Source organism: Argopecten irradians, chromosome 4, assembly GCF_041381155.1.
Source record: "Argopecten irradians isolate NY chromosome 4, Ai_NY, whole genome shotgun sequence".
In the NCBI taxonomy this organism is placed as follows: Eukaryota; Metazoa; Mollusca; class Bivalvia; order Pectinida; family Pectinidae; genus Argopecten; species Argopecten irradians.
In genome coordinates this window covers 29,357,683-29,385,144 of record NC_091137.1, presented here as the reverse complement: position 1 = coordinate 29,385,144, position 27,462 = coordinate 29,357,683, and the positions used below count along the sequence as shown (strand labels likewise).

Sequence of the window (27,462 nt, the reverse complement as noted above, 5' to 3'; positions counted from 1 at the left end):
TTAGTTACGAAACTTTGTTGAAAATATCATGTTGTAAACATTTGCATTAATTATGGGACAAGGAGACGAATATTTCTTTAACTTATATTTCGGGTTACTTTTAAGTTTGGTGTGAACACAAATCTAATTTAGTCAAACAACAGGAATTTTTTTTTTAAATAAAGGGGAATGAAACTTTAGCGAAATCACGTAGGAGTTCATCTTAAAATATTGTATTTCTTAGTAACTGGCTAAGACATTGTGTATACAGTGTATGATACTGTGAAATGCATCTCTGTGTACACACTCGCTAAGGTTATTAATCAAGGACATGTGTCGCCATTTAACACATTTTGCTCAAGGCAAAGCGTTACTAAACATATTTGTTAACACAGCTAAAATGAAATGAAACATCGCAAGGCCTTCCGAAGGAAAATTTTCAATCTTTAAAAGTCTACCTACAGCCGACAGATAATGACAATGATTAATGCAACAGTTGCCAGATGAATCAGCTGTATAAAAGGTTTATTTATCTGAAATAAAATTATGATTTTTTATACTATAAACGTTGTTTATGACGTATATCGATATGGTATTTCTTGGATAAATTGTAAACAATGTGTGAGATCTTATGTCTTTAATGATTGTCTTAGGCAATTGATGACACATTACATACTAAATGTTTACAACTAAATAGTTATTTTGCGATATTTTCTTTATTACGACCAATGTTGAAACCTTATGCATTATACCTTCAGTTGCTTTTATTTAGGTATTATGTCTGAAGCAGACACAAACTACTGTAAGGCATGTCCATTAGAACATGACATGTCATTGCTATATTTTGTGTGAAACAAATAATAAAACGATATTTTTACGGTGTGAAGGACAAGCTTAAGTGTCACCATTGCAACAAATTCTGACACCAGCAAAGTTCAACAAACCTGACGGGCACAGATGTTAGTACCTGTTCTCATTTCTGTGATGTACATGTATACATGTTTACTGCTAATATACACATGATATTGAAGTGTCCCTAACTTATACCGAGACGTGTTTACTGTAAAGATGAGCACAAATTTAGCAGTAATATTTATATAACAGTTGTTTTAGATAACAAGATTTGTTATTCACCACTACAAAACTGTCAGCTCTTTTAAACATACTTGTTCGTTCTTGTCAAGTATCCAAATATTTAAAATTACTTTAGTGTCAAAAACATATTTTGCCATCCTCCTGTTTTTGCCTTTAATTATTTCTGTACTATAGTTTCTTTCTCATATGTGAAGCATTCATTCAAAGAAGCTTAGAAAAATCTGTAAATAATTGGTATGATTTACAATATATTTGCGTTGAGGTAATACTTCAAAAACGGCTTGTTAGTTTAGAGCTTTGGTAATTTATAGCAGGCCCAATAGTGATTGGTTTATCGTTAATTAATACTGCACTTACCAACACTATTATCTGTCACTCTGCAAAATGACAAAACAAAGAAATGAATTTAATATATATGTACTTAAAGGAATATTTTGCATTTGTTGGTACTGTAACTTTATATTACACCAGGAGTATAAATGTTCTGATATTATAATTTTTTAATTAATAATTACTACTTTGGTGTTTCGAACTGTCGTGGGTCTTAAAGCATAACTATGGTTCATTCATCACTTACACGTGATACGACATATCAAGCTAGGAAACGTGGTGATACATTTAGTCTATGAAAAGGTGGTCACGTGAGAAGAGAGGACACATTTACAAGCCGGCAGCTATAAGTTTTTCTCGCTATTTGCCTGGAAATAAGTTTGTAGAAATATGGTGTGGTCTCACTGTACTGTATTTAGATTTGGTATACACACATTTACAGTATCACAAAACAGTGTGGAGATATATGATCTCTAATCAAATTGGTATCCATATTGCTTGGTGAGTGAGTATATGTTAGTTAGAATGTGTATTTCCTGTTTAAATATCACCAAAACAATGTTTAGTTTTATTATTATTTTATTTATTTTAAAATAAAGTTGGCTTTAGTAGACACGATATTCAACACAACAAACCAAAAAGAAAACGAAATCAATGTTTTAATTCACGAAAAACAGAGAGAAAAATATGTTTCGTCATCTTAACTGTCATATATGGAAGTTCCTAAATCAAGCAAAATATAAAAAACTACAAAAAACAAAACACAACAGTACTATGGCATCATATGATATACAGAAAATAATGCTGTTATCTGTGTGACATGATGCTTTGCATATTTGATTTTTGCAACATTAATGAATTTATACACACTCTAATGTTTTACATTGGCAAAAGCACATTCGACTGAAATCATCAAATTTTTCTATGGATGTGCTTTAATTTATCATTTTAATGAAATCTGGCTCACGACCCACAAATATGAATACGACCACACACAATTTAAAGCCCCTTTCATAGTACAATAATAACGTAAATATTTAGAAACGTGTATTGCATTCCATAAGAAATACTCAATCGAAATTTCAAGTCGAAATGAGGCAGCCATTGTCCCAGCGTTTTCAGTTGCGATCACATATCACGGATGCAATAAATGACAGAGAGATATATTTTGTCATCACCACAGTTTACACTATAGTGGTTTATAGTTTTATATATCACGTGCTCCTGTTCATATATGTTAAAGAAGTATTAATTTCATTCGTTGTTTATTTTCTTTTTCATAGAGTAGAAAATCGTCAATCAATAAAACGCTAACATGTCTAGCAATAACTGTGTGTGTATGATACACCATTGCCACAACTTAATACACCTCAAACTAAGATGTTCCCCGGTACATACAATAATACACTGTGTGTGTATGATACACCATTGCCACAACTTTATACACCTCAAACTAAGATGTTCCCCGGTACATACAATAACGCACTGTGTGTGTATGGTACACCATTGCCACAACTTCATACAAATCAAACTAAGATGTTCCCCGGTACATACAATAACACACTGTGTGTGTATGATACACCATTGCCACAACTTTATACACCTCAAAATAATATGTTCCCCGGTACATACAATAACACACTGTGTGTGTATGATACACCATTGCCACCACTTTATACACCTCAAACTAAGATGTTCCCCGGTACATACAATAACACATTGATTAACTGTAATAATGGCGCATTTATAAGCTTTCACACTCTTTTTCATATAGACTGGCCACCAAACCCTAAGTTAATGATAACAGTTCTCAGCACATTTCTAATACTACATTATTATCACACACTGGTTTGAAAATTAGGGTCTCTATGTTACGACATATTGCAGACACAAAAATATCAAGTTTTTTGTGATATTTTCATATTCTACAGTCTTATGGTCAGTCTCAGTCGTAAAACTTAAAATTTTCATGTTCAACTGGTTAAAATTATCATGAAATTAATATTATCAGAAAATAAAGGTATGAATTTAATTACGTAGATATAAATGTAATGAACAAAGCAATGAAAACCTACGGATAAAAACAGTTTGTAATCCTATCATAATTTTACATATACAATCAAACTCGATCATAGTGAACTCTAAACTTAAAACCGTAATTCAAATGATTTGTTGAATAGATAGAATAAATGTAAATAAACATTGTCTTCATTTCGTGATATCTTTTTTTTTGTTTCAAAACAACTAAACGGCAAAAAAGTAAATATAGTGAACACATTTACAAAAACAAATTAACAAATAAATTATATCAATATTGAAATTTTGCTTAATTTCGACTAGCTTATTCAGAATGAAATTACTAAGAAAAAATGGTGAACCAGCACAACATCAAATAAGTTATTAACCAAAATTAGTTATACAATATATTACCAGTGGTTTAACTACTAATATTATCTATGGTGATAAACTAGGGAAATAAGGTCTATTTTATTATACATGATTGTTTTAGAGTTTGTATATGTAAACTTCATAGCAATTGCATCAAAGACACATCCTCCTGATTTCTTATCTATTAAATCAAACACGATGTATCAACCATCAGCACCGTTGTATAATTAGGAGTTGAAAACTAGACAATTCAATTACACTAATAAAAACTGACATAAAATAACAATATATAGAAGAAATAAAAACGATATGTTTTTACGAGATGTCCCTGAAATATCAGAAGTTGGCCTTTTTACTTGTTTCTTCCTTACGGTAGGGCATGCATCCGACCATCCTGGTCTTTCATGGTAGTTTTCGTTCTGTAGCCAATCGTTCAGAGGTCGGAAATATTCCAGTAACGGCCCCACATCCATTGAACGTTGACCCGTTATTGCTTCCATAGCTTCAGGCCAAGGCACAGAGGACCCCAACTCTAACATGTCACTGTGTAAAAAAGGTACGATAACTCTACATGTTCTAATTGATAAGAAAGTAGAGAATATTTAATTATTAACAAAATTAATACACAAAATTCCTTAAGCGGGCGTTGCCAAGTACTGTTTACCGTTGAAGAGCCCTGTTCCACTTTCCGGTAATTTTTATGTCAGGAAATCATGTCAAAATATTACTTTACAACTACCGGAAGATGGAACTACATATAAATGTAATCGACGGTAAACCGTACTTTAGACACCACGATTTGGTATCTCGAAATCGACGTATTAAATCCCGTATTTACCAATCAAAGGGTTATAGTTTTAGCGTTGTTAAATAACAAAAAAATGGTATATTCTGTCAATACGCCGTTTCCGGAATACAACATTGAGACAGTTTAGTCATGCGACTTTCATCACCATGTGACTTTATTTAAGGCACATTTGAAACAAAATGGCGGCGTATGTAATGATTGTACACGAGTGAAACATTACATATTATGACAGAACATTTAACATTAATTATCAAAACAATTTTTATCAAATGTAATCTAAATGTGCATGAATTGAATAGAGCTGTCGTCTTTCATTTAGAAATCAACGGTATCTGATATGTCACTCGCATCATAACTTACCTTGGGTTCACAAGAAATCAATAACAATTAAGAAACAAAACATTACAGTTTATCTTAGTAGTCTATCGAGCAAGTATTACCAACAATGATCTTTACCCAGACATTGGTATTCACTGCCTATAAGTGTCACAGCCAAAACGGAAAACTGTGCCCTATATTTTTTATTTTCATTTTTTGCGGTCCCATGATCAAATCAACGTTTTCTACCTCCTTCCCAGAAGAGTTCCTTGTATCCCGGAATCGGCGTATTGAACTTGCATATAGCTGAGAACTTGCAAATGGCTAATAATACTGGAGCATATATATTAAAAGCATTGAACACTTTTATCAATACCGATAGTTGTATTCTGAACACGTCTATTCGTGCTTTCAATTTTCCGTGGATTATCATTATCTATCTATAACGTAAAGAAATAACGATATCTAAATGTGAGCATTAGTAAAAATATTACTGTCAGCCTTGTTACATTGGTTTAGGTTATCTGTATCGTCCGTTAGTATAACTTACCCCATTAACTTGTCAGACTTGTTACATTGGTTTAGGTCATCTGCATCGTTCGTTAGTATAACTTACACCAGTAACTTGTCAGACTTGTTACATTGGTTTAGGTTAACTGTATCGTCCGTTAGTAGGGATCAACCAACTAAATAAAAAAAAGACCTTCGAAATGGCCCCTGTGTATACAAGATTGAGCCCAGGATAGAATTTTAACCCGGCCGCTGATTGGCTGGCTAATTATGAATTTCAAAAGTAAAAATGTTTTCTGACAGGTAATTATTCCTAGATAGCCATAATATCAATTTGGAAATTCATATTGAGATTTAGGTTCAAAATATCAATTTTGATAATGAATAGGTAAAAGCATTAGAATTTCAGGATTTTTTAGTGCAAAATGCGCCTGATTTTCAATAAAGCTACCCCTGGTTGGAGTTAGAGCAGAAGGACCCGAACTTTTTTTCCTATTTAGTGTTATATGAGAACCGAGACTTTAATTATAGAACACAACAGCTAACTAAATATTCCTTTGTTTTAATAATACAGTACAAAACTTAAACAAGTTTAACACTGTGGTCTATGTAAAATCATTTAGTTGGTTGCTCTCTATAGCGAACGCAACCGGAAGTATAAGAGTCAGTCACTGGAGCCGAGTGAGTCCATAGATACAAAGGTAAGTCGCCAAGTTTTAGAATAATACGTGTCACTGTGACTATGCATGCAGTTTAATTTAGAATTGGCCAGAAAGTTAATGGTACATATATAACGTAGATTCAGGTAATTAGCACGGCTATAAACGTGTGACATGTGCGTTTAACATCAGATGGGTACGATCACATGGGTACGCGGTGCATGGTCTCCTCAAATTTGTCAGAATTGTAGTTCACAGAGCTGTAGGTCATCGGTAGTCGTCCTGTTTAGGTGGAACCAGTAATTAGCGTCCAAATCCAAGAGGGGGGGGGTATCGTCAGTCCGTCCCCAGTAACTGCCATACTTGGAGATGCAGGAAATCTGCCGTAAAGGTATAAAACTTATACGGTACAGCTTGTTACATTTTTAGAAATTGGTAACATTAAGGGGAGTACAATTACATTGTATTACAGAATTACTAGTTTGGGGTGTGGTATTTATATCCCTCCTTAGTATAATTGGTGGGAGGGGTGGTGGGGGTGGTTCAGACTCATAGGTAAGCCCATTTAACTAATTGTATCTGGATTAATTGTAATATACTAGGCATGAATAACTTGGTTTAGGTTATCTGTATGCGATCCGTTAGTCTTACACCAGTCCGACTTTTAGTATTTAGGTTATTATCGTCCGTAATATAACTTACCAGTAACTTGTCAGACTTGTTACATTGGTTTAGGTTATCTGTATCGTCCGTTAGTATAACTTACACCAGTAACTTGTCAGACTTGTTACATTGGTTTAGGTTATCTGTATCGTCCGTTAGTATAACTTACACCAGTAAACTTGTCAGACTTGTTACATTGGTTTAGGTTATCTGTATCGTCCGTTAGTATAACTTACACCAGTAACTTGTCAGACTTGTTACATTGGTTTAGGTTATCTGTATCGTCCGTTAGTATAACTTACACCAGTAGTAACTTGTTAGATTGGTTTAGGTTATCTGTATCGTCCGTTAGTATAACATTGGTTTTTGGTTATCTGTATCGTCCGTTAGTATAAACTTACACCAGTAACTTGTCAGACTTGTTACATTGGTTTAGGTTTTATCCGTCCGTTAGTAACTTACACCAGTAACTTGTCAGACTTGTTACATTGTTATCTGTATCGTCCGTTAGTTAAAAATTACACCAGTAACTTGTCAGTTGTTACATTGGTTATCTGTATCGTCCGTTAGTATAACTTACACCAGTAACTTGTCAGACTTGTTACATTGGTTTAGGTTATCTGTATCGTCCGTTAGTATAACTTACACCAGTAAACTTGTCAGACTTGTTACATTGGTTTAGGTTATCTGTATCGTCCGTTAGTATAACTTACACTAGTAACTTGTCAGACTTGTTACATTGGTTTAAGTTATCAGCTTTTTTTTCTTTTAGGTTATTATGTATCGTCCGTTACTTTAACTTACACCAGTAACTTGTCAGACTTGTTACATTGGTTTAGGTTATCTGTATCGTCCGTTAGTATAACTTACACCAGTAACTTGTCAGACTTGTTACATTGGTTTAGGTTATCTGTATCGTCCGTTAGTATAACTTACACCCAGTAACTTGTCAGACTTGTTACATTGGTTTAGGTTATCTGTATCGTCCGTTAGTATAACTTACACCAGTAACTTGTCAGACTTGTTACATTGGTTTAGGTTATCTGTATCGTCCGTTAGTATAACTTACACCAGTAACTTGTCAGACTTGTTACATTGGTTTAGGTTATCTGTATCGTCCGTTAGTATAACTTACACCAGTAACTTGTCAGACTTGTTACATTGGTTTAGGTTATCTGTATCGTCCGTTAGTATAACTTACACCAGTAACTTGTCAGACTTGTTACATTGGTTTAGGTTATCTGTATCGTCCGTTAGTATAACTTACACCAGTAACTTGTCAGACTTGTTACATTGGTTTAGGTTATCTGTATCGTCCGTTAGTATAACTTACACCAGTAACTTGTCAGACTTGTTACATTGGTTTAGGTTATCTGTATCGTCCGTTAGTATAACTTACACCAGTAACTTGTCAGACTTGTTACATTGGTTTAGGTTATCTGTATCGTCCGTTAGTATAACTTACACCAGTAACTTGTCAGACTTGTTACATTGGTTTAGGTTATCTGTATCGTCCGTTAGTATAACTTACACCAGTAACTTGTCAGACTTGTTACATTGGTTTAGGTTATCTGTATCGTCCGTTAGTATAACTTACACCAGTAACTTGTCAGACTTGTTACATTGGTTTAGGTTATCTGTATCGTCCGTTAGTATAACTTACACCAGTAACTTGTCAGACTTGTTACATTGGTTTAGGTTATCTGTATCGTCCGTTAGTATAACTTACACCAGTAACTTGTCAGACTTGTTACATTGGTTTAGGTTATCTGTATCGTCCGTTAGTATAACTTACACCAGTAACTTGTCAGACTTGTTACATTGGTTTAGGTTATCTGTATCGTCCGTTAGTATAACTTACACCAGTAACTTGTCAGACTTGTTACATTGGTTTAGGTTATCTGTATCGTCCGTTAGTATAACTTACACCAGTAACTTGTCAGACTTGTTACATTGGTTTAGGTTATCTGTATCGTCCGTTAGTATAACTTACACCAGTAACTTGTCAGACTTGTTACATTGGTTTAGGTTATCTGTATCGTCCGTTAGTATAACTTACACCAGTAACTTGTCAGACTTGTTACATTGGTTTAGGTTATCTGTATCGTCCGTTAGTATAACTTACACCAGTAACTTGTTAGACTTGTTACATTGGTTTAGGTTATCTGTATCGTCCGTTAGTATAACTTACCCCAATAACATGCTAGCCTTGTTAAATTGATTTAGGTTATCTGTATCGTCCGTTATTATAACTTACACCAGTAACTTGTCAGACTTGTTACATTGGTTTAGGTTATCTGTATCGACCGTTAGTATAACTTACCCCAGTAACATGCCAGCCTTGTTAAATTGTTTTATATTATTTGAATAACTTATCCCAGTAACTTACCAGCCTTGCTAAATTGGTTTATATCATCTGTCCCCCCCCCCCCCGTTATTATAACTTACCTCAGTAAATTGCCATCCTTGCTAAATTGGTTTATATTATCTGGATCCTCCGTTAGTATAACTTAACCCAGTAACTTGCCAGCTTTGTTGAATTGTTCTATTATATCAGTTAACTCACCCCAGTAACTTACCAGCCTTGTTTGATTGTTTTATATTATTTGTAAAACTTACCCCAGTAACTTGCCAGCCTCCTTAGACTTGTATATATCACATGTGTGTAGGGGACCAGTGTGTCCGGCCGCATCACACAGGGCCTTGTGGAACTGGAACTGGATAACAGAGCTCACAACAAACCTGGTGATATGAAACAGAATTGAGAGGCATTTGTGTCTCCCTAGTAACACATACTATTTAAAAAAGAAAACAGAAAGAAATTATGATGTCAACAATGTATGTCTTAACATTCAATAATGTAGATTATATAAATAACTAAATCATTTGATCGATCAGACGTTCTACGAAATATGCTGTACATTGCAATATATTTGTACTACATTAGTTTTAAATATCCTGAGTGAACATACATCTACTTGGTTATACAAATACTTTATATGCGTTGTCTGCTTTTAATTAAACATAATTGAATACTGATACGTTATCGAAATATCTAACAAACTGAAATGTACAATATCTTATAAACAGCAAATAGTTTTTCTACATCATACAGAGGTCATTTGTTTCTTTGTGTCATCCGCGGTGGGCCTGTGACATTCTGCAGTAGCCCCCATCCTTTGGGTTAAAAGATTTTATATCAAAGTGTATGTTGGACTGTTGTCGCGTACTGAACGGTTTTCGCTTCATTATCCTCTTTCACATTTCACACCATTCGTTCACAAATGAAAACACTAAACTTAACCACTTAGTATAGATATACAACTAACAAAACGACATTTTACCTGTTAAAGTCATTATTTGCTCGGTACATAGTTCCAGGATCGAAATTATTCTGTGTCCTTTCAACTGGTGGATACACACCCTGGTATTTACACCTGTTAATGGATTAAAGAACTCAATTAAAAACATTGTTTACAAATTCTAAAAAAAAATAATAAAATAAATTCTAAATCACGCTGTGTCAGTTTCCATGATATGAGTAAATCTAGTTCGAAGAAATTACTATGCATTGCAAGCGCAAGGCAATGGGTTTACTTAGGGTTTAATTGACATAAATTAATATATATGTTGATGAAATGGACATGGATTACATTTGTCTTTGCTATCTATATGCTGACTCTATAAAATTTATTCTAAAATATTTTGGACGCCATATTTAATTTGTGTTCATTTCTATTTTTAATCGCCATCACACGCAACCATAGACACCTTCGAAAAAATTTAAACTTATTTTGATACAAAAACAAGAGGCCCATTGTTTTCAAGCTACCAACTTGAAGGCTTTAGGTTTGAACTAAATCCATTTATTTCTACAGAAGGATTAAATAATTTGCTATATTTCCCTTGCAGGGTCCCGCCCCTTTGGCTACTGTGGAACCAGCCCCACCGTTTATACAAAATGGTTCCTCTTCACCCAAGGAAGCTTCAAACTTAAAACAAAATCCCTTTATTCCTACTGAAGAAGAAGGATTTTAAAGAATTTGATCTACTTCCCCTATTGGGTCCCGCCCCTCAGCCCTCTGGGGCACAAGACCGACTGTTTATACATCATTGGTTTCCCCTTCACAAGGAAGCTTAAGACCAATTTAGAACGAAATTCCTTTATTCCTTCAGAAGAAGGAGAATTTTAAAGAATTAGGTATATTTCTCCTATTGAGGTCCCACCCCTTATGCCCCTAAGGGGACCAGACTCACCGTGATTGGGTTTCCTTTACCCAAGGAAGCTGCAGACCAAATTTGGTCAAAATCTATTCAGCCGTTTATGGGTAGTAGGCCTTTTTGTGAAAAGTTGACGGACGACGGACGCCGCGCAATCACATAAGGTCACCGGCCCTTCGGGCCAGATAAGCTTAAAACTTTTCAAATTCCTATGTAACATGTTCACCTTAATTGCCACCATTTTTCGTTGTAATGATCAGGACTTATCTCCCCTTTGAAGACGCTACTCCACCATTGACTCATGAAGTAACTGAACGGCACAAAAGCAATTCTATCCAAAGCCACCTTCATCAGAAAATTAATGTCTGCTTCTAAAACACAAGAAATGTCAGGGTTCAGATTCTATGAAATACATTGAAATAGTACAATGTACCAGACAATGTCACTCAGAAGAGTCAGATATGGAAGAGTGCCCATGGATTCGGATGAAAATTGCAATAATGCAGATAACACGTGGAAATAAATCAATCTGTAGACCAGGTTTAGATGGTAATAAAGTTTAATAGAAATGTAGCAGAACGTGATTGCATCAGAAAGCTTTGATTTTATTTTCTGAAATTATTTTAAGAATATTAATGTTATCCCTTTGAGTCACATTACACAAGTTTCTTCTTTACAATATGTATCTAATTATTTGTGAAATTATGTTATTTCAGTGAAATCTTCAACAAAATAACTTTTGCTTCTCTATGAAATGCAACAAAAACATAAATATATTGGTAACTGATTTTTCAATATATGACATGATATGTTATGTTTAATTGTATGAATTTTTCAACAAAGTAGAAAGAGCATGGAAATGGGTACTATTAATTTTATTGTGCAATCGAGCGAGGAAATATATTTTTCTTGACTACAATGACCATTCCCGATTTACGATACACTTGCCTTGTTTATATAAAACTCACTTGTGTCAGACTGAGCTTCACTGGTATAAAAAAGTCCTATATCTTGGAGATGTGAAGACGTGGAAACCGATAACGTGATAACATTTCCTACAGCTTCATCGAAACCTGTAATTGATTAATAATTTAGAAAACTTGGATTTATATTTCATTTACACATCTACACACCTACAAGTAACAACTTTAAAACAACCACAGAGAGAGACAGGTATTTATTAAATCAACAGCATGATATTCCAATATAATGCATGGTAAACCTTATGTAAAATACATATAAAACAATATCTATTTCAGGAAGTACTAAACCGAAATGCCAATGTGGGGTTTACCACTCAATTTACATATATTTACATTATTATTAAGGACATGTCCGCTTTAAGTGGGTATTGTCGAATGAGTTTAAAAACAACGTTATAACTATAAAGCCAGTTTATTTCAACTACTAATTATTTTTAAACCAGCTTGTTTCTCAAACTTCCAACCTTTATGAAAGTATTCTTATGTGTAACAATCTCATTTTTAATAGTATTTGCTGTTGAATTTATAAGGATTTCACCGTTGAGAGACACTTCCTTCTTACGTTCTCATATTTTTGTTTGATAGAATTTTACCTGGGTTTGCTTCTCGTTGGAATGCGATTGGTTGGTTGCGATACTGAAGGAAGTACTGTATACGCGCAAGCTGTTGATGTTCGTTAACAGGTTCTTCTCATCGACTGTACCACACATCTTCATTCTGCGTTAAATAGTTTACGTCACAAATGCATAAATATTTGGTATGCTGCAAGCATTATAGCTTGAATTTTATTTTGGTATGTTGTTGTACCAGAAATCCAGTCCTAAAACACGATTACGTTTGTAAATGCTATTTTATACAGTAATGTAGAATTCTAATTAATATTCATTAGTGTGTAGTAATTAGCTTATTCTGTTGAACTATATTCCTGCGATTGGTTGCGATACTGAAGGAAGTACTGTATACGCGCAAGCTGTTGATGTATCGTTAACAGGTTCTTCTCATCAACTGTATACGTACCACACATCTTCATTCTGCGTTAAATAGTTTACGTCACAAATGCATAAATATTTGGTATGCTGCAAGGATGCGCAATATAGCTTGAATTTTATTTTTGGTATGTTGTTGTACCAGAAATTCAGTCCTAAAACACGATTACGTTTGTAAATGTTATTTTATACAGTAATTATCGCGAATTTATCATTCAACATTCATCAATAAGACATTTAAAGGCAATACTGAGATTAGATTTGATTCGTAACTTGTGATATATTATTTGTTGTATATACAACAATGGTGCGGTAACAACGTGAAGACAATGGATTAGTTTAATTTCAGAAAATGTAGGAGTTCACAAATTTGTCACCCCAAAATGTTTTTCGACGACAGACTGTTCATGGATTTGAACTCCAACATAACCTTTATTATTATTCTTTTTAATACAATGAGTTTATGATCGCGTGAATCAATCTCCCCCCCCCCTTATTTTTCAGCCAAAAGACGTATTTTTGAGTACTTTGATAGTCATTTACGATACAATCTTAGATTTAAATATATTCGTAATGCAATACTGTACCTAACATCACTGCCGTTAAACATATACCAAGACGATGTTTGACAATCTGCATCTTGGCCAGTGAGTTTTACGAACAATGAATTGTTCCAGAAAGACTTTGGGAGCGGTGATAATCCAAGAGAGATGAAAAACTCTTCAGAACTTTTGAACATCCCCTTAACTGTAAATTTCTGAAATGCGAGCACACAATCAAATTTCATTTGCAATGTCCGGGTGCGATTTGATGGAGAAACTATTTTAAGAAAATACTTATATCGAGAAACAAAAGTCAAACCAAAGGAAAATATATTCAAATTTATATTAATCTCGATCGGTAATTTTGTGTTTTCATTTGTCGAGCACATTGCCGTTGATACACATGATTGTATAGATATCACCGCTGTCTTTATTTCAATAGGCGAAGCCTGAGATAATGAGTATAACGACTCACCTGGCGTTGTAGTTCTCGTGTGATGTTTACACTTTTACTTCCGTTATATGGTTTAACGAGGTCATAAATGTGGCCCCATGATCCTCCCCACATATCACCTGTAACACACGGAAGTTCAGAAATTAATGCAAGTCATGTCAGAATTAGATTGAAAGATTAGATTAAAGCTGTGGGAATTGTACTGATGCAGATTCTTATTTTTGTTACAAATGCTTTAAACAAAGCGTATTGACACTGAATATAATCATAAATGCAATGATGTAAAGAAAAACCATGTTACACAGGAAATTGTATACTTAAAATGACGATTCATTGTAACATAAATACACATATGTCCGTTACTATCAATTTTACCAAAGATATAAAACGAGCATGTGAGAGTATTTATATACTCAAACCGTAGACAAATAAGCCAAACTGGCATTATTACTCGCGTTATTACCAGTGTCATTCAAAATGCTAGTAAGTAAGTCATCTGTGTATATAAATATTTCGATTATTGTAATACATTGTAGTTGCAGATGAGATTATTGTAACATACCAAGGAGATGAGCTGGAATGTGCCCAGTAATAGGAAAATCTGCACTGCCATACATCTTTATCAAACGTTTCCTTATGTAAGCATGGAGACTTTCATAGAAAGGCATTAACTGTGTGAAGAGGTTGTCAATTTCAGATTCAAACTGAGGTGTTTCATATCGTGCATTCCAGTATTCACCAGTGTCTGGGTACCCTAAAACAATGACACGGATTGTGTGGTATTTTGCTTATAGAAAGCATTTCTGGAAATATAGGATAAAACTAATACTACTGCGTTTTCAACATAATATTACAATATATGATTGATGATATGACCATTTTTGTATGACAATTTGATTACTTAAACTTCATTTATCACAAGTTTACAGTATTTGTTTTATTTCTTTATTTCATCACAATATAAAACCGTCAGAACGTATGTTCATTAAAATTTAGTCAAAAACAGGAATAGTTTGGATACCATTATCTTAACAACATTATACCTAGATCTCTGATGGCTTCGTTGGAAAGGTCGATAAACTCATTATAATACGGTTTGACGTTTACTGTAGCTTCTCTCCATCCCTTCCATGCCTTTAGTAATACTGTTTTATTTCTCGACGTTGCCATTATATCTGTCAGTCCTTGAGAAAAAAACATACATTCATAAAACTGAGAAGTTATGAATAAAAACCAATTTTCTAAAACATTAAGCTTGCATTATCTACAAAATATGTTTTAGACCAAGGGATGTGATTTTAAGGGTAAATATGGGTCCATTGGGAACATGAAACCTAGTGATATGGAGGTAAATGATTGTACTCACCTGGATTTAATGACAGACACCTGCCTTTGGCTACACAGACCTTTGCTTTCTTGTACGTGTTCTGTATCCTCGATTTTAAAGTATACAGCTGTGAATCAACAAATATGCAATTAACAGTTACGATGGAGGAAGAGTACACATGTCTTAAGTTATCAGTTTTCTATGTCAATCAGTTATTAGATAATTGATGATAGCATTTTTCATATTCATTAATCAAATGTATTTTCACGCAATATAACGAATCAAATCCGCTAGGATACAAAATCCAAGCTATTGGCCTATATTATTTCTTCTATACTTTAAACAGACTTTCCAGAAAACATTTGTTCACTGCATTAACATATGTGGTTGTAACACATATTGACAGATATCGACAATTAGTGAAGACAACCCTTCTTGAGTTACGAGTACAGCTAATGTCTAAAAATCTTTTCTAATTTTCATAGATTACCCGTTTCAGTTTTGCACTGTTTTTCATTGCATATAATCCAATATCCGTCATGGACTTGAGCTGTCTTCTGATATAAGAGTCCTTGAGTTCTCTCCAGGGAATACTAGCTACCTCCCCTGCTACAGTTTTAGCGAATTCAGATGTACTCAAGATAGTGTTTATCTACAAAAAGGTAGTTTGCTATTATTATATAGTTTATGAATTTAAATCAATATTTATGTAGTATTTTTGTAGCAAAGAACGATTTGTTTACTTTAAAGGCGCACAATGGAAATTATAAATTGATTAATTATTCACTTAAATGTAAAATGAATTGAATTCTCGAGATTTTCAGAACGGTAAACAAACATGACTTCGATTATAAAGAAATGGGTATCTGATAATGAGGTTTTGCTGGCGGTGTTTAAAGAACAATCAATAGAAACTTCGTAAGTGCCGGAACGTACTTGAATCATTTGTGATTCGGAGCTCATGTTTACAACATAATTCCATCGAGCAAGGGCTTCTTTTCTATATACATCTTCGGCTTTCTGATTGAAAGAGTTCACCAATGCGTTAGCCTTTTCGTTTATTGTCTGCGCTGAGTAATCCTCATTCCAACCAAACGATTCGCCCATGTTTTGTTCTGTCAGCCAGTCATACAGTGGCTGGAAGTATTTGATCAGAGAAGAAGCATCAATATGGCGCTGACCTGAAACTTGTTCAAGAATGTCTTGCCAAGGTATTGAACGTCCCGATTCCAACATCTGCCTGGGAAAATATAAAAATTGGCATGGATTGTACCCTATACATCAACAAGAAGTCTATAGAAACGTCAACCAAGTAAGGAAAACTAGAGTGCATACTTTTTTATTTTCTTATCTGTTGTACCCAATGAATAATTCCCATGTTCACCAAAAGACTGTGAACAATAGTGTAACGATATCGTAATTTTAATTCAAATCTGTCTACAATAAGTTACTACAAATCCAAATGTGGTTTTTGATATTAATGACATTTCATTGGAAAACCCTCCTTATTTCAAAATGGCTACCATTGTTGAGTTTAGTTGAGTTGAGTTTAGTTAAAGGATCCCATTTTTTTCTATGTTGTGTCATATGGGAACGAAATTTTCGTTATTTTTATTTAATTAGTTTAAATAAGATTAAAACACCCTGTAGCCCGGAACATGTTGTATTTTCAAATTACAGTACCTGTTTCTTTTAGTTGTTCGATTTACTTACAATCACCGGCCTGATACTTACATTAACGAATGCTTCACGTAATATTTGTTCAATACAACAAAATTCTTAACGTGAATGTATCACTTGGAAACTTATGTAAAATTACATAAAGCCATAATTACAAACGTCGTCTTGTGCGATATATACCTTGTATTGGTATGTAACTTACGTGAGTAGAGCTCCAGCCTGGCGAGACTGGTAAAGGTCACACTCGTGTAACGGACCATCATGCCCAGCCGCCATACACAGTCCTTCGTGTAATTGAAATGCTAGTACTGTTCCCAAAAAGTACCTTAAAATCCATTCAAGTATTCAGGTATTAGAAGCAAACAACAATCATTAATAAACGTATAAATACATATTTAGTAGTTTCTTGTAGATTGATGTATCCTTAAGATTTTATTCCATACAATTTTGTAACATTAAAATAGGTCTGTCCTTTTCATACAGTTTCTATATGTTAGAGTATAACGAGACACAATTTTACCTAATGTAAGGCATGGAAATACTTCCAAGACCTCCCGTCCTTGGATAGAACACTCCTTCACGCAATCCATCGTCAGGGGGAGATAATCCTTGGTATTTATTCCTGACAAAAAATACGATAAAACATGTATTAGAAACCACCTTTGCTCAATGTCTACCTCCGTCATCGCGCCACTTTCTAACGGTCAGGTTTGATACAAGATTACCTATATAAAGACCACTTGACTTGAAAGACCGTTTTTCAAAAACGCTAAACGCTAAACGTTTACAGACATGTTTAACTTCATGTATCAACTCTTATAAGTAATTTGAAATAACTAATTTAAAGCGAATAAACTAAAACTGAAAATATAAATAAAGATTGATTTTTATTATACTGAAAGTGAATACAAACTTGATCGAAACCAAACATGTTTATTACCTAAGTTTCCACCACTTGTCGTTGTATTTATTTTGCGGAGTCTCGCCGTTAAAAGCACTAGCTTGCCAAAGGCTAATGAGATGTCCAAAGGTTAGAGAAGGTATATTGTGAAGACCAATTTTCATAATAAAATTCAATGAGTCCTCTGAAAATAAATTTTAATAATGTTAAACGAAATGTTTCTGTGAACACGAATGATAAGTATATGTCACGTCAGAAAATTCTGTGGCGCTAATATGGTATGATGTATGGCTAGCTGTCACTGTTATCAAGGCCATTACTTTTCATAGATTTTTACAAATATTAATTTTAATACAAATATGTTGCTATGAACCTGTGTTATTCTCTGCTGCTTCGAGAAGGTCAATGCGATGTAAATGCTTTGGCGTGGATACTGACAACCTCATGAGACCGGCGACAGCCTCTTCAAAACCTGCAATAAACGTCCGTGATTCATTACAGATGCTTCATTGGCAAATACATGACATGTGCATGATTAAATATATATATGTGAAGACAAAGGATAGGGCACATTCTATGAACGTGTGGAAGAACGTTTACCCTATGACAACACAAACGGATAGATATAAAGATAATTAAAACTAAGCTAGGTGATTTGAAATTATTTAGAAAGTGATTACAATTTAAACAGGACGAGTGACAAACTTCAGCAATACATGTTTTTATATTTCACAAATGTAATTAATTATCATTTATATTTCAAAATAGAAATAGCTCGTCTGTATAAAAACCCGGTCGGACTTCATCATCATTTGCGTCTACTTCGATTTTGTTGGTGTTGCTGTTGATGATGTTGTGGTATCGAATAAAGGGACAATATTATACAAAAACAATTTTTTTTTTGGTTATTTGTAAAGTTGGGAATATACTGTTTTTTCCTGTATAAGAACGGAAAAGCGGAGCTGTATAAGAACGGAAAAGCGGAGGGGCATAATAATGTTTAACTAAAACACAAGCCTTAATACGATTCCGATGTGGTGACTCAATAGGTAAAACATTATGGTCCTTGATTCAAGGTCAAAAACAGGTCCTGACCTGGGTTGGCTGGTCCCTGTAGGGTAAATGGCTGTCTTTGATAGACCCATGAGTAATGGATCCGCGCAAGTTCCTCGTGTACAGTCACAAAGTTATCGTGATTTATTTCAGCGCACTCATGTAGTCTGAACAAAATCGAAAACAAAATGAATTTCATAACATTCGGCATTGTGCAGAGTTTAAGACGTGTTCTGATTTAAATCATATTCCCCGCAAAATGTTTATCAGTGCACCGCTCTTGTGATACTTAATTTATCATGTAGGTTTAACAGGCGAATTAAAGCATGCAGTGACTTGTGAAAATGTATTAACACTTCATTATATGTGACTATTTAAATAACTATACATGTATGCATTTTAGGCGAAGATCACTAATTGATTATAGTGTATTAAAAACAAGAAACTTAAATTTTCTAATGATGTTATCATTTCGATTTTCTTAAAATGAAGATTGTTTTTATTTTTATAATTTTGTAAATTAACATAACAGAGGTGCGAGTTATGGTATAATTAATGTCATCTGTATATGGTCACTACCTGATATCATTTGACCCTAAGATCACAAACGTCGGACTATCATTACAGTTATCTGACGAGAGAGTGAGTGTCGACTTTTCCCAAAAAGACGACGGCAGATGTGGCATTCCTATGGAAACAAAGAACTCTTCAGCCTTTCTTAACATCTTTTCTGTCGTATAATTCTGTAACAAATAAGTAATAATATATTTATTGTAATTATGGAATAGCATTTATGTATTGTAGAATGTACCTCCCCTTTGTTTCACATCTAAATGCAAGTAGTGTTATTGTGGTAGTTACAGCTGTAATGTTATTCTTGATGTAAATATTTATTTTAATACTAAGAGAATACCTAAATATAATTTTATTCATACTCAATAAGGAGTGTATTTACTGGTTGATGAGAAAAATGACAGTAGGACGAAATAGATTTGATAAAAGGAATTAATTAACTAAATGTTATGCAATGCAAAATTTAGAAATCCTATTAATAGCGTTTATCAAATAACAGATAAACGTGTTTAATGCCAGCGAATGCTTTATTTATAGTTTATAGGTAACAATAAGGATATGATACATGTAGGTACTAGGTATCTTTAATAGGCCGAAATACCAATCAAGCTTGCCCCACTTAGAATGATATTGGGTACCTATAATAGGATGAGATACCAATCGAGCGCGCCCCTCCTTTATTGGATTATAACTTCCGGTTAGCCATTCGTCAAGGCACACAATTTATCAAAAGACATGCCACCAAAACCTAGGCGTTCTTCAGCAAGGGGCCCGGGCGTAAAACCCAGGAAGAGAGCATCGGCGTCGGCATCAGATGGTGTTAGTGTCGATGAAGCTATGGCTGTTGAAAAACGTCCAAGAAATACGAGGAAAGTCAGCCCAATGTAAGGGCCCCCGAGAGGGGCAAGAGGCCTAATGGCGCGAGTCAGGACAGACCTGGTGAGATAATTGATTTAGTGCAAATCCTGGGCACTTCACATGTACTGGGGGGGGGTTCCATCTCCGGTATCAGGTATTTTTGATCCCGAGGGTTATAATATTCCACAAAATCCACAAAAAGGACAAAATCTGAAACACCGAGTTTTTGGACCTCGGTTTACTACTCAAATCTGCGCGGGAAATGGAGGCGGGCTTCGAGACATCGGGGGATATAGTAATCAAGGATGGGAAATTTGTTATAAAAAAGCTATCCAATATCGCTAAGCAGGTAACAAACATTCATGCTTGGACATCAGCCTTCCTCACATATACAAGTGTGATGTTAGAAAAATACCCAGAAAAAAATGTCAAGAACTCGTAAAATATATGCATGACATCCAATACAGATGCGCAAGTCCAAGAATCCCTGTTCATCATGGGGTGTAACAGACACAGAGTTATGGCTCATGAATAATTCACCTAGCCAGATTAACGTAACAGATTCAAACGTTGATCAGCTATCATCTCCCAAGCCCTCTAGTTCTAAATCTGCTGTCCCAACTTCAGGGTGCTGTTATAATTTCAATAAGGGAAAAACAATGTAATTTTGGGTCCAAATGTTGCTATCGTCATGCATGTAGTACATGCGGGGGATCACATCCTAGCTTTAAGTGTATAAGCAATGACTTGACAAAAATAATTGCACTAATACAGATGTAGAGTTAGGTAGTGCAGACAATCCACAACTTCCCAGCAATCTTTTTAGCCTTGGTACTACTCCTATAATTTATGAAAAACTTTTAAAGTACTTGCAGGATTATCCGTTAACTGATGTCAGGGATTATTTCACAAAAGGATTTTAGGTCCTCGTAGAGCACGCGAGGCAGGTAATTTAGCTAGCACCAAGCAGGCCCCAGAAATATTACAGGGCAAAATCAAGAAAGAGTTGGATGCTGGACGCATAGCAGGTCCCTTTGCGTATCCCCCTCTGGCCACCTTACAGGTATCGCCAGTAGGTCTCATTCCCAAAAAAGACGGTGACTTTAGAGTTATACATCATTTGTCGTATCCAGATCACAATTCCATAAATGATTTTATTCCACCAGAGTTATGTAGTGTGTCTTATGCAAGCATAGATGATGCAGCTGAGATGATACACAATCTCGGCCAAGGGGCTTTATTAGCAAAGTCAGATATAAAGTCCGCCTTCCGCTTACTACCAATATCTCCTTGTGATTTTGATCTATTTGGTATAAAGTTTGATGGGCATAACTATTTTGACAAATGTTTGCCTATGGGGGCCTTGATTAGTTGTGCAATGTTTGAAAAATTTGCAACTTTTATTAACTGGTTAGTTGTTAACAAAACTGGTAACAAAAACATTCTGCATTATTTAGATGATTTTCTTTTTGGGGGACAGTCTGGAAACAATCAGTGTCAAGCTTCTTTAGATATATTTGAGAATATTTCACATGAAATAGGGTTACCATTATCCAAAACAAAAACAAAAAAAAAACAAAAAAAAACAAAAAACTGTAGGACCTACAACTTGTTTATGTTTTCTGGGAGTTGAGTTTGATACAGTTGAATTAGTAATGCGATTACCTCGGGACAAGATTGTTCAGTTATGTAACGAGCTTGAGTATTTGTTAACAGTTAACAAAGTGACCCTGCTTAAGCTTCAGTCAGTACTGGGTATGCTAAACTTTGCATGTTGAGTTGTCGCCCCCCCCCCTGGCCGTGCATTTTGTCGTCGTCTTATTGATACTATTGCTGGTGTGGACAAGACACATCATAAGATTAGAGTTAGTGCATCGTTGAAGGCAGACATTAAAGTATGGTTGTCATTTTTGGAAAATTACAATTGTTTGACAGTAATTCCAGATAGACACTAGTACTGGAGCACCTCTGCTTCCATGGAATTATATACAGACAGTGCAGGTGGTCAAGAAAAGGGCTTTGGTGTATACTTTCAGGGGTCTTGGGCTTATGGGTCCTGGCCCACAGCTTGGTCAAATAAGGGTCTCCTTAAAGGCATTACATTTCTAGAGTTATTTCCAATTTATGTGTCAACGTGTTTATGGGGTAGTAAAATGAGAAATCAGAAAGTTTTGTCCATTGTGATAATGCAGCTGTTGTAACAATTATTAACAAAAAATCCTCTAATCACAAAGTGTGATGACTATCATTAGGCCATTAGTTTTGTTGACATTAAATTACAATTTAAACATAAGGGCAGAACACATTCCTGGTAAATATAATGTTATAGCTGATTCCATTTCTCGTCAACAGTGGGCCAGGTTTCGCCGGTCAGCCCTCTTATAATATGTCGAGCATTTGGCCTGTCCCCTCAGACCATTCAGTACAATTTTCTGCATCAACAATTTCCACTTATATGAGTGGAATATCCCATGAGCATAATTTGCGGGGTCAACAGGATTCAACACAATGTTTTATTATTAAGAAAATTATGGAGGGGACACAGCGTGGTAACAAACACGTGGATGCGCTTATCCCTATTACTTTACCCCTACTCAGAAAACTGGTTACCTCCCTTTCATCAGTCTGTAGCTCTAAATATGAAGCGGATTTTTTTTTCTGCAGCATTGACTTTAGCAATTTTCGGATTTTTGTGGGTTGGAGAATTTTCAGCATCCAGTAGCAATGGTAATGATACACGTCCACAGGGAATTTCAGATGTTACCATTGTAAATTCTCCTTCCAGACATTTAAAAGTTTGTATCAGGGAATCAAAGACTGACCAAAGAGGTCACTCTGCATTATTACATATCAACAGTTATCCTAACTCAGATATTTGCCCCGTCTCACTTCTGAACAAATACATTTTGATTCGGCCAAATACAGTTAATCAGCAGTTATTCATACATAGGAATGGTTCATCAATTACTCGCTATCAGGTAGCTGCTTTTTTTTAAAGAAATCATGAACTTTTTAGCGCATCCCTTTGTCTCATTACAAAACTCACTCATTTCGTATAGGGGCCGCTACTTAGGCAGCCACCAGGGGAACAGAAAATACAAGCATTGGGTCGATGGAAATCAAGGGTCTACCGGTACTCAAAATACATAAGAATTCCAGTAGAGACAGTTTTTAGCTAGGCATACAGCAGCTAGGAGTGAACCTGAATTTACCACATTGTGTGATTTCCTATGTAGAATTCTAAGTTAATTATAATAAAGTCGGTTATGGTTTTATTAGAGCGTGTTGAATTAAATTTGGATTATTAATATTATTGCAACTTCATGCTTTTCTAAAACATCATAAGATATTCTTTCTGGTGACTTATCCCCCATATGGGTCATTGGATCCTCTGTATGAAGGAGGCAGCTAAGAGACCGGGTGGTACAAACCTTAATCTTGACAGAAAGGGGTATGCTATTCATTGGATGACCCAATACTAACACTAGTGCTACATTTCCTATCCCTATCCTTCATTCTGCTGTTGGATTGGGTTAATATACGAAAAGGTTATATTATAGTCAGGGTTATAGGTTGCTAGGTATGGATGTAGGTTAGGTACGCAGTATGGGTGTGAGGGGATTTTTAAAAAAAAATCTCCTCAGGTGGCGCAGCCCAGAGGGAGACAGAGAGGGACATGGGCTTATTCGGCTAAGTACTCATACCAGCTTTGCTTTACAGCAGGCTGGTGGTTATTAGGCATAAAGAATGGGGTTTCTGTCGTTACCGCAGGCCCCCCTCCCTCCGTGGTACCATGGAGGGAGGTGTCCACCTTGTTATATTTGACCGAGGTGGGCTGGTGGTGATAATGGGTTTTAGTAAACGGATGGGGGTATCATTGTCCAGTTCGCCCTCAGAAATTTTAACCTAGGGGAACCGGTCTCTCGTGGTACCTTGGGAGACACTGGTATGCTCGGTTCTTTGGCTACCAGTTCTCCTTCTGGGCTCTTATCATACTGCGGCCATTCTTCCATAATACCTTTTGTTTTGGTTGATGTAAATAAATCCAAAATTAACAGAATTATATTTGTTGGGTGTTTTGTGCATGCAGTCTGTGTATTAAAATTTACCACATTAACAGTATCAAATAATATATTTACAAAATTAGTCATACTAACCTTCTCCTTTAGACTTTGAGATATATCGGCATTTTTTCTGTTATCAAACGGCTTAAGTACGTCAAATAGATTCTCCCAATTATCACCCATCATATCTCCTAAAACAAAATATTGCAATCAATGTAAATTTGTTCAAAACAACACCAGATTTTGGTTAAAACATTATCCGTTTTTCAAATATATTTTTGAAACGTCAGTTGAGAACGAAACCAAAGATTCATTTACGCATATGAACACGTCCTGATTCTATCGTTTTAAACTCCGGAAGTAACAAATTTCAAAGACGGTAAAGTAATAATCATATTAGCTTTTAATTTCTTTTTAGAACTATATCAAAATGCAATTTGAGTGCCAAACTTTCAATCCTTTGATCATTGATGACATTGATGACATTGTGAAAGTTTATACTTCAGTAAAACACGATTATAACCTATAGGGACAAATGAAATCGAGCATAATTCGTTATACACTTATTACAGATTTCTAACAGAAACCTTGACGGGGAATACTAAGTTATAACCATGAATTCTTTGTACCACGTATATCATAAGATGTGTTTCAATGTACCTAAAACATGGGCTGGTATATGACCAGAAGCAGGGAATCGCTCTGCACCGTATAGACTTCTCAAACGCTTTCTGACGTAGCCATGGAGTTCTTGGTATAATGGTTTTACTTGCTCCCATAATGCTTCTAAAACATTTCCGGAAGCCATGCCGTCATAATGGCTTCTCCACAAATCGGAAGTATCGATGTAACCTGTAAATACAGAAACGGGATGGTCAGTAGATGTATGCTAGGTTTACACTATGTTCCCGGCGACCACGGTAGCCCTGTTTGCCCAAAACGTGGTGCGCTGTGGAATTTTGGCTATTTTTGTCTTTGTATTCAAGTGGAGCTAGGTCTTGTGAAGTTTTGCCACGGTCTTTTACGGATTAATTGGTGGATCGTGGATATTGGGGAAAGGGCTGTTCACGGAGGTTAAAGATACACTACGCTTTAACATGGTCAATCAAGGATACCACTACGTTCTCTCTAGGCTTTTTACCATCTGCTACGTTTTACACGTTTTGATAAAGCTCCGATACGTTTTTCACGGTCCGCCAAGGCTTACAAGGGATGAGAGTCTAATGCCGGTTTTTTTTTCAGAGCAAATGACACAATATTTAATGCCTACAATGTCATTAAAATACGTTTAAATACAAAATGTGTTAAAAGAAAAGGAAGTCGAAACTATATTTCGTATAAATATATAATTATTATATATTTAAAGTATTGTAAAGCAGCTAAGTAACACAAGAGGCAGCAGATATGCAACTGTTCAACAGATAACATTCCAGAACTCTCCAATTGAATTGACAATGCCTTCCTACTGCTCGAGCCTTCTTCAATGAGATCCTTGACCTACTCCTTTATCCCAGACATCGAGATATATGATACAATGTACTATTCTTCAATTTGACGTAGACTTAAGCTACCATTGTTTGAGGGTTTGAGAAAAACAACCGCTGACAAGTTTTCAGATATGTTTCTATTTGAATTATTTTCTGTAGGACCTAAACAACTGCATTTTGTTCATTATTGCTATTAATGCACCAAATTATCGTGCAAGTGCATGAAGGGGCCATATTCATTCTGCTGTTGGATATGAGTAGTTCACAATGAGATCGGTTATGTTGAATGAATTGCAATAAAACCGTCACTAAAGATTTCAAAAATGTTTCTAAGCAAGTATGTTTGTTTTTGTAATGGTTCTCACTCAATCTGCCTTTTGTGATAATATCTTTGGTACAATTTAATGGATAAAATGTGTTTGATAACGACTACTTCTATTTCTTGATACAAATAATTCCAAGAAGAAGTATCAAATAAATACCAGGCCGGGCAATGATGCTTCACCATATATTGCTTGCAACGTAATACCGTAATAGGACGCAAGACGACGTTTAACGACGAGCTTTCAACCGCTACAAGCCGTGATGGGCCTTGACAGAACGTATCGAAATGGCTATCATCCACCTTGGCTTGCCGTGAAAATCGTGACAATCCGGCACAAAACGTGCAGCCAATCGGTATTAACCGTGATAAAACGTAACAGAACTTCACAAAACTTGAAATCACCGAGAATTTCCGGGGAACGTGCTTGCTGCCCGTTCCACCACGGACGTCTTGAAGTTTTGTTACGGACTCGTATGCGCTGTTACATTTTGTTACGCCATTCCCGTTTTATTGCATCCTGTGGTGTTCACCATCTGTACCGTGACTGCCGTGGCAAATTTTTGACAGTTTAAAATCTGGCACGGCACCCACGGTAACCACGGCCGCTCACGTTTGTCTATTACGTTCTTCTGCGTTGTCTCACGCTGTCTCGCGGTCACCTGAAACGGGGCTGCGGTGGCCGCCAGTAACAAAGTGTAAACCTAGCATAAGTTAAAACCATATTGTGATTTTAAATCTCCAAAAATCCCCACTTGTGATATCCGTCACATTATTGCTTTCAGTCTATTTCCGGTCAACCTTGTCAGATTTACCTAACTCGTTTGCGATTTAAATACCGGTGTTAATCTCCAAATGTTTCAACACGTGATATCTGTGATATTATTACTTTGAGTCTATTTCCGCTCTTCCTTGTCAGGTTTACCTAACTCGTTTGCGACTTCATTGCTGAGATCGACAAACTCTGCATATTTCGCACTTGAGATATCACTCTCTGATTGTTGTCCTGACTGCCAAAGTTTGCTGAGTTTGCTGTAATTTCTCTCTGTAGCCAAAGCGATCTTCAGAGTGCCTGAAATAAAATATTAATTAAGCAAACGGGATGTACAGCATTTTGTATCCATATGGATGTGATTGTATATGAATCAAAATTGAAGTTATAAAATTTTGATCCAGATAACGTTTCCTTTTGATCATCATAATTATTTTCTTACTGGCTAAGACCTAGATCCCTAGATCACTCACTGATGTAAATCTAATT

General features: G+C 35.4%; 1 protein-coding gene and 1 pseudogene across 1 annotated transcript; one reads left to right on the top strand and one right to left on the bottom strand.

The window, feature by feature from the left end:
* Window positions 1-1,965: 1,965 nt before the first annotated feature.
* On the bottom strand, window positions 1,966-27,106 carry LOC138321223 (angiotensin-converting enzyme-like). The gene is made up of 23 exons (XM_069264739.1): window positions 27,017-27,106; window positions 25,053-25,244; window positions 24,486-24,583; window positions 19,477-19,640; window positions 18,940-19,064; window positions 18,218-18,316; window positions 17,884-18,028; window positions 17,464-17,565; window positions 17,146-17,268; window positions 16,200-16,503; window positions 15,754-15,915; window positions 15,303-15,390; window positions 14,980-15,120; window positions 14,499-14,690; window positions 13,958-14,055; window positions 13,528-13,697; window positions 12,935-12,985; window positions 12,548-12,627; window positions 11,940-12,044; window positions 11,198-11,342; window positions 10,095-10,187; window positions 9,370-9,492; window positions 1,966-4,335 (listed from the first exon to the last, which is right to left on the bottom strand). Exons 2-23 carry the CDS (start codon window positions 25,198-25,200, stop codon window positions 4,047-4,049), a joined length of 3,045 nt encoding a protein of 1,014 aa, XP_069120840.1. The 5' UTR covers window positions 25,201-25,244; window positions 27,017-27,106; the 3' UTR covers window positions 1,966-4,046.
* Window positions 22,715-23,507, top strand: LOC138322011 (uncharacterized; annotated as a pseudogene).
* Window positions 27,107-27,462: the final 356 nt, after the last annotated feature.